The sequence below is a fragment of the Melanaphis sacchari genome, unplaced genomic scaffold (genome assembly GCF_002803265.2).
Source record: "Melanaphis sacchari strain LSU unplaced genomic scaffold, SCAv2.0 Contig20_pilon_pilon, whole genome shotgun sequence".
In the NCBI taxonomy this organism is placed as follows: Eukaryota; Metazoa; Arthropoda; class Insecta; order Hemiptera; family Aphididae; genus Melanaphis; species Melanaphis sacchari.
Window position 1 is genome coordinate 4,707,873 of NW_020271042.1, and position 13,186 is coordinate 4,721,058.

Below are 13,186 nucleotides of genomic sequence, written 5' to 3' on the forward strand. Positions count from 1 at the left end.
AAAATACAAAATTATTACAAAATTATTTGAATGATTACAAATAGTATATAACTATAAAAATGAAAATATTAAAGAGTTCTAAATCCTTTATTTAGTTATTTAATTAGCAACGTTAAACATTTTTAATGAATAAGATTCCTACTTACTTGTTTTACAATTTTTTATAATTATTCAAGGAATAAAGTTTAGGATTAATATAAATTTGGAATTTTTATTGTTCATTAAAAAGTAAACAAAATCAATTTTTAGCTTTTTGATTTTGTTATTTTATATAGTGTTGATGTGCAAAACTATGTTTGTTGAACATTTCATGAATGGAGTTGTTTTTATTTCTGTACTTACTAAATACTAGTCAATAAAAATCATACAATTTAAATCTTGTTTTTTTTTTTTTTTTTTTTTTTGTGAATTATTTATTATGTGAAGTGTTTATTTGTTATAATTGTCTTAAAAATTATATTTATAATGTTAAAAACTTAAAAAATAAATAAATATTGTAAAAGAATTTAATTGAATTAGATCAGTGTTTCTCAAATGGTAGTATAATTTTGGCCCTAAAAAAATCAATGAGACATTAATAAATTAATTTGTGAGTAAATGTTTAATTTGAAATATTCTCGTGTGAGAACGTCTTGCCACTTAAATGAGTTTTTTTTTTCTGAAAATAATAAGACTGTTGACTTTATGGGGTAATTTTAAGATCATTTTTTCCCTTAGATTTTTTAAATAGTAAACTCCCTTAGAACACATATGATATACGTATAAATAAAATTAAAATGTCTTCAAATTAAAATTGAATCACAGGGTTTTCGTTCGGAAACACGCCAAACGTTGTAGTGCCAAAATTCAATTGAGAAACGCTTAGAAATTATTGACAGCATTAGTCAAATTCACCTTGTACTTTTTTTTTTACGTAGATAATTGATAAATAATGAAAACCTTATTTGTACATTGTCATTTTTTTACTATTAAATTAATTTTTAATTCTTTAAACTTACATAGTCAATAATACATTGGTGGTATTTTTATTACTATTATACTATTATTATTATTGTGGTCTGTCTGCCTATATCATTTTCCGTAACCCCCGTTGTTGCCGTAGCTGCCGAAACCGTGTCCACCGTGTACGGCGTAGTTGGAGTAGTCGACCTGTGTGCTCGGCTGGCTAGCCGGTGGACATCCGGACGGTGGCGATGCCGGTTTGACGACGGGTGCAACCTGTTCGTTGTATCCACTGTAACTGGCTTGGCCGTACGCCGAATATCCGTTAGTTTGTTGACCGTAGGATGGATAACTACTGGATGTTTGAGGTCCGTAAGACGGGTAACTGGACGTCTGAGGACCGTACGCAGGGTAGCTGGTAGTTTGAGGGCCATACGCTAGATAGCTGACACTGAGCTGCGGGGGTGACGGCCGCGGCTGTGGCTGGTGTTGGTATTGCCCACCGTAATAAATGTACTGCGTTTGGCCGGTTGCTGCAGCAGGAGGTGCGGCGAGTCCGTGTTTGAGTATCATTTTTTTCGCTATCAAGTGGCTAGCGAATGGCTCTAAGAACGCTTCTGTGGCGATTGGTACTTCGCTGATCGCAATCATGGCTACTGCAGCCTGTGAGGTACACAATTAATTTGAAATTATATGATATACTGCTGCAATTGAGAACATTTTTTCAATTTCAATACTCCAAACCCTCTACAAACACTACCTACTCTAATCAATAATTGACCATAATCGATTCGTATTTCATAATAGGTGCCTCTACTCAATAGTCTATACTCTTGGCATTTTAGATACTTAGGTACACAGTATACATTCACTTACAAAACAAATTATTTCTCTAAATCATCCTTTACTCTAATAAATAAATTAAATATAGGTAATATATACGTATTCCATATTTTAAGTAACTTTAATAGTATAATAATTTATGAACATTGCCAAAAGGTCTACGATGGTTAAAGCTAACTACCTAACGTTCTGAAGCCTCTACTATACATGTCTAAATGACTTAAAAGTCGGGATAATCGGCTGATAAAGTGAAGTTACGTCGAGGAGTGCTGTCTTGAGGAGACACCATCTACCTATGTACAATCATTAGTGTATAGATACCTAAATATTATAATATTATTAAACGCATGGTAAACGATGGCGTTGACGCAACGCGGAGTAATGCGAATGCTATTTCCCCGAAATCGTAGGTTACGAAACGAAAAAAAAATTCGTATATGAATTTCGTAAATCATACCACTATTTTACAGTTAATGAATTGCGTTCCAGTGAAATAACTGAAAAACGTGTTATGTCCCAATGATAAAATAGAAGTACATAAGTCAATCAATTATGCTCTGACGAAAAGAGAGGAGTAGGTACACTAGTTGTGTCGCAAAGAGTCAATATCTTAAAAATTGATTCATTAAAATGTTTGCCTAATACGTAATTATTTTTTTAGATTTTTAGCGTAACGATGAATGTATCTATTGATTTTATAATAAAGAGAATATTTTTTTGTTTGTCATCACCTTTTATGGTGATAACAATGCTTTTAATTTCAACTTTAAGAGTGGTTTCCAGTTAGGTTAGGTTACTAAATTGGACCTAGTTCTTGGGGGTTAAAAAAATTCGAAAATATGACGATCTAGAAAATTCTACGGTTCCTACATTATTTATTTGTGGTACGACTATTAAAATATTACAATGGTATGATCTTGCTCGCTTCGGATGATTTCTTGAAATCGATGTGCGGTCTCGGCAACGGTTTATGCTTTCAAATATTATTTCAGTGATAAATAAAATAGTATTTAATAAAAACAGTATGGACGACATTTAGGTTCGATAACAACACGTTGGTCCTAAATAGTAAGTAATACAAAAATATAATAGTGTATTGTAAATTTCTAACCTAGCGGTATCGGTTTACTATAACAGAAACTATTATGTAAAACTATTATTTAACAAAATAGATTTTTTTTTTTTTATGGAACTTCAAAGTGAAAAACCGTAGGTATTTGAAATTTTCACCAAAGTTTTTTGTCGTCATTTTCTATAAAATATGTTAATAAAAATTATTTTGTGGTTCAAAAATCTTGAAATTTATCGTAAGATTCTTCTTAAATTATTGAGTCTAATTAAAAATACTAAACACGCATAAGCACGATTCTTATTTATAATATTTGACGTTCTCTTCTCGATGATGGCTGATGAGAGATTCAAGTTATAGGAGGTAAGTAAATGCATACAATTTACCTGCAGGGAAACTTTCTATAAAACCCCTTTATATTTGTGGTCGAGCCGGTCGAGATCTATAGGTATTGAATTAAGTTAGGTGCCTATTTATTTTTAAAGCTTAAAGAGAAAATTCTCATTAATGTATCTTATTATATCTATAAGTCACAAAATTATAAACACTTGTCGGTTTTATAGATATTATACTCCAGCTATCCTAGTAGTACCTAGTCATCGATCCTCATAAATTATATGTAATCATCAGAGTATCAAACAAAGAATCTAAATTTCTTATAATTAGATAGCTTAAGCAAGAGGATAAAATATCTTTAGAACAATAGGAGTAGGAAGTGCTATTTCGGAGTATAGCTATATGGGTAATCCAGACTCCGGAGTATAATAATTTCTAATAAATGTAGTTTAATCTATAGATAATTTAATAATAATCTACATAAAATAAATGTACTGTTATACTCACGACGCAAAAGACGAACACTCCGGTGGCCTTGCCCATCTTGTACGAGTTTTCACGATCGAGTCTGTCGGCGAAAGAAAATCATGGGCACCGGATCGACGCGCTTATATAGTGCGTGGACTGCACACGCCAAGTAGGTATACCTACCGGAATTATGTCCAAGTATTATGCCTATATATCCGCCAGCAAGAAGATCTCTTTGTATATAATGTATCGTTCACACTATAACATATGCCTATACCTACGCATATTTCGTGTATATAATAGGCATATAGGAGGCGCACTAACCTTGACCCTGCGTCCGAAGACGGTTTTTTTCGGGCAGTTCAACAAACCCAGCATAAAACCAGATTCCTATCGATGTTACGAAATCGCCGACTTTGTATATGTAATATATATATATATATATATGTGTGTGTGTGTGTGCACATAATATATTACGATATACTGCAACATTATTATCATGGCGACGGATGCGCCTGCGTCCGTGGCTGTGCGTTTTCCCATTTCCTACGAATAGGCACGAATGCGTTTTTCGTGCATTTCACACGACACTCGGACAACAGGTTTCTATAAATCGACCCGTCCGACTACACCGCAGGTATAGGTCGTATTATATTGTTATTTTTTAGGTACTTTGATAAACGACTATATACATTATGTATATATTTTATATTATAACAACATGTACAATATAATATTAAATAGTATTATACATTTATATATTATAACCGACTGCGCCGATATGATCCTCATCCCGCGGCCCGGACGTCATCGCAGCAGCAGGCCTGTCGCACTGACCGGATCACGATTTCAAACCACTTGCACATAAAATAATATACTATTACTGTACGTAGTATGGTAATATGTAATTATCGATTCTGCCGGTAAAATAATATTGTATGCCTACATAGTACATATAATAATATATTATATTTATAGGTATCAGGTACCTACTTACGAAACTACCAATAGATTTTATGCATCAACGGTTGTCCAGATTTTGATGATGTAGCTGGTGGGTAGATACCAATTAAAGCTAGATAATCATACTTTAATACTTTAGGCGTGTATATAATGTGAATTTTTCATTTAGAATAAAATTTACTCTAATGTTTAATAGGTTTATAGTTCAGTATTATTCAATATGTTTACATTAGCCAATAGATATACTTTGTACCTACCTATACCAAATTTTATATTATTATACGTAATACATAAAATACATTATTGTACCTAAATCATTGATAATGCTTAAAATCAAATGTACCTATTATTAAATAGATATAGATAATAGATTTATATAATTTATACGATAACTTAGTTTAAGTAAATTTACTTTTTTTTTCTTTCTTTTTTTTTTTGCCAAGTGGTAAAATACTTAAATGAACTATTTGTCATTAAAACACATTTTATAATTTAATAATAAATATTAAATAATGATTAATAGATACATATATTTCATTACCTACCTGTTGGTTGTTTATCTCTACAACTTTTAATAAAATAACAGGTATTCGATCCCTGTTCAGTATAGGTGCTGAGCTTGTAAAAAGCCCCTTGCGGAATGCGGATTAAACAATTACCTAGTATAGTTTAGAAATCAGAACTATCACATCAGATTAGATATTATAATCGGTCGAATAATCTAATGGGTCGCTGTAAATTGCGTCCTGTTTCAAATTTTTTATGTAAATTGCGGCCCGGGTATATTTCATACATACGTAAATTGGGGCCCCGTCATATTTTAATATATTTGCCTACTTAAATATTTGTTAATGTTATGTATATTACATTAAGGATTGTTATTAAATTAAAAAAAAATACAAATACTGTAAATACTGTAGACCAATGTAAAAACTCGTGCAAAATATTTCGATCAAATGCACACTGGCGGCTAGTAATATTATATAAGTGAGCATCAAGTGATATCCTTATCAATCAATATTAAAGATAATATAACCAGCCGACCGGAAATCGGAATATCCCGGGCTGCAATTTACGTACATTTCAATTATATCCGGGCCGCAATTTACACAGTTTATAACTATGACCTTTTTTGCGGGACGCAATTTACCAACTCCGAATCTGATGATACCTATTTAATTCAACTAAGGACATTCTGATGATATCGATATGGGTTTAACAACCATAGATAGTTGGGGAATTTTTTAAGCAGATGGTATGAAATATATGAATATATCGGTGTAAGTGAATTGCGGCCCAATTCCTAAATAATATACGAGTTGCGGCTTAGATTTATGAAAGGTAAATACGAATTGCATCCATACATTAATGCATAATATAATAAATATATATATATACTAAATTAAATATTCACAAAAAATAAAATTAGAAGTGTAATTAAAACACGTAAATATATGTTTAGCCACGAGGCTCCTATGACTTGAGTACGAGTACGAGAATACAGCACAAGAAACTGATCAGAAATATGATAGTTTTAACGCGATCGTACGGACTTAGCGCGACAAAAGTAACCAAGCCGAGTTTGCGGTAACAACGTGAAGACATACTTGTTCACAAGTAAAGGTCACACGAATAACTGTGTTATAAATCTGAGATACCATATTATATAAAAATATAACTCCCCATACGTATTGGAAATTTCATTTATCGTTATTCGTTTATTGCAATGTATATCCAACATTGGTAATGATAATTACTCGGACCGCAACTCACTTGCAGCTAAAATATTATCGGGTCGCAATTAACCGGTCTTCAACACCGGAAACGACATGTCGGGCCGCAACTCATCCACAGCCGAATATGTAGATGCCTATGTTCAATTTACAAGTAGTTAAAGCTTACAATAACCTAAGTGATATATATTATATTTATATTAATTTAATATTGTGTTCATTTTGCTTCATTATGATAATTATTATATGTTTTGTTTGTAGTGTGTACAAAAGTAGTATGATAACATTTAATGCATGTAAACATTGTAAATGTCAAAATTTTAAAATCTATTTTCAGGTAGTCTGGAAGTAATGTATATTTGATATAGTTTTAAGGAGTGAGAGCACAAACATTATTATACACTAATGTCTAAATTGGTTAAACCACATGTAATATACAGGTACTTAAAAAAATTAGATGTGTATATGCATGATTTAAGTAAGAAAAACTTTATTGAGAAATCATCAATATACCCTAACAACAGTTATATTAATAAAAATTACTTGGGTAATGAAGAGGGATTCGATCGCTACAATTTCTCTCCTCAAATACGCCTCTGCCAATTAATTGATAAGTGATTTTTAAAGTAGCGACGATGTGCCGATGTACAAATAAGTTTCTAGAATTCATTGAAAATCGTTTATTTATTTATCAAAAACTAGACTTACTTTTTTATTCGTTACAATTTTTTATACGATACAATTGGATTGCACTTTTAGCAGGTCTGTGTACCGTATGTATACTATATATACTATATAGTTAAAATGTTCTAGACCATTATATTTTATTAAGCAGAACTGGTAAAATATGTAATTATATAAACACGCACATATTTTATGATACTAATGGTACTTTACTATGTATATATATATATATATATATATATATATATATTTCCTAACGCCTATATAACAACTGATATATTAAAATATATACCTAGGTAAGCACAGTTGTCTAAAATTGTATAAATTAGTGTTAAGCTAGAGAGGAATCATAATCTATAATATAGTGGTAGTGTAGTCCCCATCCAAAACGCACATCATCACATGGTTTAATACAACTAAACCTATGCCCTTTAGCGTTACATCATTATTCTTATATTATGCAAATGAAGATATGTGTATCTATATAATACGACATTCAGTTTATAATGATCATGTATAGTATAATATTCTATTCACGTTTGATCATTGAGGTATACTTTTAAATGTATAATGAAACAAATTTCACATGAATAAATCGAATATTTCTTATAGTGTTGTAGAGTTTAAGTAGTTTAACTTGTTCATAATAATTGCATTTAAATATGGTGATAAATAAAAAGACTTAAAGATACTGCAATAAATACAAATTTATAAACCAATTAACGAAAGTAAATATAGTTATGTAGAATTTTAACCAGGAATGGAAAATCCGTGGCATACTTGAAATGGCACGCGAAAAATTAAAAAAAAATAAAATCATGCTATTTTTGGCACATTACGTTAGAAATATTTTTCCATCCCTGGTTTGACCAATAAATGTATTACTTAATTAAATAACTCGTAATTTTATAATTATGTTAACTTTTAAATTAGGTAGATACATAACCTAATATATCCGATACCCGCAGAAGCCACAAATGGAGTATATACAATATACCCATGTGACCATGTAAATATATTATATACTAGTATATACTAGGTAGGTAATATGGCAAAGTTGTAGTGTAATAGCAGTGTTCACTTTCATAATTATCATGTATTCACTAACATAAACGTAAAAATTAAATAAAAATAAAAATATCTATTTTATTCACAAAAACATTCTTATAAACAGAATTAATGTCAACGCTGTTAATACGCTGTAGGTACCAACCGAATTATATTATCAAACATATTTTAATTAATTCAATATTTATTACTATTTTATAAAAACATATATTATTATAATCACATTTTTATAAAAATTATCAAATTAATATTTCATTCTAAACTCTTTACGTAAATTAATGTAAATATTAAATTTAAGCTATAAGCCATTGTATAACAGCTTTATTATTTTATTAGTGGCAATGTGAATTTAATGCACTATATAGCAACTTTGAAATATGCATTATATAGTAATGTATTTAATTCACATATTATGCATTAAACATGGAGAAAATCGCTCTCGGCTATGTAGTTGATTTCGAATCTATCTTCTTATTAATTATATATTAATGGAATAAATGAGTAAAATTTTAATTCATTGATAAATCATTGGATAGATAAAAAAAATGATTCTGAGCGGATAAAGTTTGGTGGTTTCTATTTTTAAAAATATTTTACAACCATACGCGTGTGCACGAGTAGGGCTGATAAGACTTTAACCCCACCTGAGCCTTTTTTTTGATATGTAGGTAGGTACTTGATACCTATGAAAGTAATAAAGCATTATAGCTGTAGAAAATTGATAACAAAATAAATCAAAATCATAGATATTTACACGATTAAAGATAAGTTTAAATAGTTTAATAATTACATTACATTTTTTTATTTAACAGCATAATAATTATTGTATGTATTTAATGTATATACATATAAATTATATAATAAATAAATATTAATGTTGATTCAAAATTGTTAATACTATGTTTTAAACGTTTTTGAATTGTTTTATTAGATTATATTTGATTAAAATTTTAAACCAACATTGATGAATTGTATGTGTGAAATTATAAAAAATAAATTAAATATTAAATTTTCCATTCACCAAAAAAGGGATGACTTTGAAGTTTGTATTGAAAATCTCTATAATTTTCTTTTGTGTGACCGTAATAGGGGTACAGAGTCAAATTGAATTTAGCATCAGAAGTCTACGCACGCCTATGTTTACAAATTATGTATAATAGGTACTATGTAACTAATTCATTTTTCTATAAGTATTTTGGTATATTATTGAACTAATTTATAATTATTATAATATTAAAATAAATTATATATTATGATTACAAGTATAAATAAGTTAAAAATAATCTAAATGTCTTGAAAATGTAATTGTATATAGTAAATAATAATATTAGAAACGGCTAGAATAGTTTCAAGTCTCAATGTTATTAATACCTTTTTAATTATAACAAAATAACATTAGGGAAAGATCGTTATTTTAAACTTCAAAATGTGTATACAAAAAAATTGCACATATTAATGTATTTTCGTCATTAAATTGTTACGAGAACAACTTATGAGGAATCCTATTCACAATTTTAATGCCCTGAATATTTAATTGAAATTATTATATTTATAAATACAAAATTATCAGGAAATTGTATACGGTATTTAAATATAAACAAATTACACGATTAGAGATAAATAATTTATGTCTCAAACATCAAAATAATATAACATATAACCATGTTAATTCCAACAATTTGTTATTATTCGAGTACCTATAGTGTTATTGTCATAATACAAAAAAAAATAATATTTTTTGATGATAGCTATTAAGTAATTTAAAAACTGAACTCAGAATTAAGTGTTATACTAATTCTTTAGCTTAATTTAATATATATTTTTTTTTTCTGTAAGTAGATAATAATTTATTCGTCAATAGTTTTTTTTGAATGCTACAATTTATCATCACTTTAAAATCTAAGATGAACACACCTATAACAGACACATTCAACAGGTGACCTATTCAAAACCTATTACACGTGCAGTGTTCTCCACGTGCGATGAGTGTTTTTTTTTTTAATTTTTTTTTTATATATATAAGTATAGGTACAACATTTTTGTTTTAAATTAAAAAAAAAAAAACCTATAAAACTATTCTTTTTATTTTATTAAATAATCATTAATTTATTTTACTGACATTTCTTTTTTGTTATTCGCTATAATATGTATTATATACTATTGAACATTTGAAACCTATTTATTTTTTCATAAGTTATAACTAATTTAAAAAACACAAGTTTATTCTAGATATATCATGATATTAAAACAAAAAATGTATAAAACCGGTTAATGTTTGTGTAAGCGATAAACATTTTAACATTGTATTTATGTTAAACGTTATGTTTTAAATTATTTTAAAATCATACCTATTATGTACCTATATAACTAAATATATATTAATCATAAAAGCAAATTTTCCGAAATGCAATAAAACTAGTTTATAATACTTCAAAATCAACAAGATAACTGAAAAATAAGTTAATACATTACCAAATCAAATTAAATAATTATAAATAAAACAAATATATGAAAATACAGTTACCTACACATTACAAATACCTATAGACTATGCGACTTATATTTTAACAGAATTATATATAATAAAAATAATAATATCAAATTATAATATTATAAACGTGATAACTTGGCAGAAATAACTTAAGCTTTTTTAACAAATTTTATAAAATCTACGTAAATTTTAATTGCTCAATACCAATAAGAAAGAGCTGTAAACGAAAGAATATTAATTCATATCAAATGTATTCTACCGCAAATTCTTATAATACTTCAATAAATTATAAAATTAATTTTTCGTAATTATATAAACACCGTGTCTATCAAACAAATCAATCGTTAAACATAAATATATATAAATTATTTAAAGAATAAATAATCTACTAAAAAATTTTAAGTAAAAAAATGGGTCTCGACGTCTCGTTTAAGAAACAAAAACGTACGAGTATGTTGTCACAGAATTCTTCTTAAGTGGCAAAATATTTAGTTTAGTACCTACTCAATATCAATTTAAAATATTAATTTTTCTTACACTTTAAGCTGATCTACGTATTTATAATTAGAAAGATTTATTTATTTAAAAAACAATTTAATATAAGGTCCTAAATTAAATTATTTATATAGCAACCTAAAAATATCAAAATTACTTATGCACATAACGAGTTCAGATATTGAAAAAATTCAAAAACAAAATATTTATTGAAAAAATATATACCAAAAAGTGTATATAAGTATCGTAGATGAAAAAATGTATGCCAGAGTGTATAAATATTTCGTAGATAAAAAACATCACTCGGTGTATAAACTTTTCATGGATAAATAAATATTTGCCAGAATATAAATCGCTGTGTCTAGAGACACGGACGTTCGTGGTTGCAGAGCGCTCACGGACGTTCGTGTTATAAAGCGCTCACGACGTAATAAGAATTTATGCGACAAAATTTGATGTGATAAGAATGTATTATAAGTATAATGAACGACTACTGCATATCATTATATCAATTATCATACGATTCTCGTTCATTTTTTACATTTTTAAAAGTATTTTAAATACTTTTTTAATCAAATACTTAAGTATCTTAATCTTTTTTCAAGACTGTATACAGTAATTATTGTTATAACGAATACCGATACAACGAAAAATCCTGTTATAACGAAAGTCAGAAGTTCCCTACCGAAAAGCTATTAAAACAATGTTAAACTAATCTCAATATAACAAAATGATTGATTTTTAAAAATCCCAATACAACAAACTATTTGTACAGGTTAAAATATATGTATGTATTTTCCATCTTAATTTAATCTAAAGATAACAAGCATACGATTTTACGAAATTATCAAGCCATTAAATTGTCATTATGTGTAACCGTGTTATTCCGGGTCAATCGATAACGCGACACAATCATTCGGGTGTAAACCTTCATAAAGCTCTCATGTTGGTAATTTTTATTTTTCCGTATTTTATGCTCCTTCTTTAAGTACGTACGTGATAAGTTCTACAGTGAAAAGAAAGCATTTTTCGTTAGAAGAAAAGAAAAACATAATTTCTGAAGTAGACAAAGGATTGAAGAAAGGCGAGGTGGCAAAAAAGTATGGCATATCTCCACCAACATTGTTAACCATTTTGAAGGACCGAGAAAGCATCTTGAAACAACTGCAGACTTCTGTTTTTGTCCCGAGCAGGAAAAAGATGCGTAAGGCACAATTTGAAGACGTTGATACGGCGGTATACAAATGGTTTCAAGATGTTCGTTCCAGAAACATTCCTCTGACCGGTCCTTTAATTTGAGAAAAAGCCTTAGGATTTGCATATTATTAACAAGAAAGCATGGATGACTCAAATAATTTTTAATGATTGGTTGATAGATTTTGATAGAGAAATGAAAAAGAAGAAGAGGAAAATTCTTCTTCTTAACGACAACTGCACTCAGTGCACTCCACATAATGCACCACCAAAATTGGATAACATTCGTGTGGAATATTTCCCACCTAACTGCACAGCTGTACTTCAACCTCTGGACTAAGGTATCATCAGAGCTGTAAAATCACGCTACAGAACCTTTTTGTTACGTCAAATTTTATGCGATTTGGAGAAAAATATCCAAAGAAAATGCAATGTGAAAAAAGCTATCGAATAGATATGCGGAGCTTGGGATGATATCAGTCAATCAATAATAACTAACTGTTGGAAACATGCAACCACAACCAAAGACGCCAATTCTGTTTCAAAAGTGGCCGAATATGATGATTCAAATAGGTACGCAAGATATCTAATAATCTGAGTTAGAGCAAATTTGGATTACTGCAAAAAAGAAAACGTCGCTTCCCGACGACGTGAATTTAGAAGATTATCTCGGTGCAGATAACAACATTTCAACATGTTTCAATATACTTATTATAAGACATAAGTTATAATAATAATAAATTCATATCACATCAAATTTTATCGCACAAACTCTTATCACGTTGTGAGCGCTTTATAACCACAAACGTCCGTGAGCTCTTTGCAACCACGAACGTCCGTTAGTGCTTTGCAACCACGAACGTCCGTGTCTCTAGACACAGCAATAAACATTTCAAGGAT

The 13,186-nt window shown here is 28.9% G+C and overlaps 1 protein-coding gene across 1 annotated transcript; it reads right to left on the reverse strand.

Annotated features, from left to right (window-relative positions):
* Positions 1-943: 943 nt before the first annotated feature.
* On the reverse strand, positions 944-3,800 carry LOC112593763 (RNA-binding protein FUS-like). The gene is made up of 2 exons (XM_025338303.1): positions 3,698-3,800; positions 944-1,605 (listed from the first exon to the last, which is right to left on the reverse strand). The coding sequence occupies exons 1-2, from the start codon at positions 3,731-3,733 to the stop codon at positions 1,072-1,074; spliced, it is 570 nt and encodes a 189-aa protein (XP_025194088.1). The 5' UTR covers positions 3,734-3,800; the 3' UTR covers positions 944-1,071.
* Positions 3,801-13,186: the final 9,386 nt, after the last annotated feature.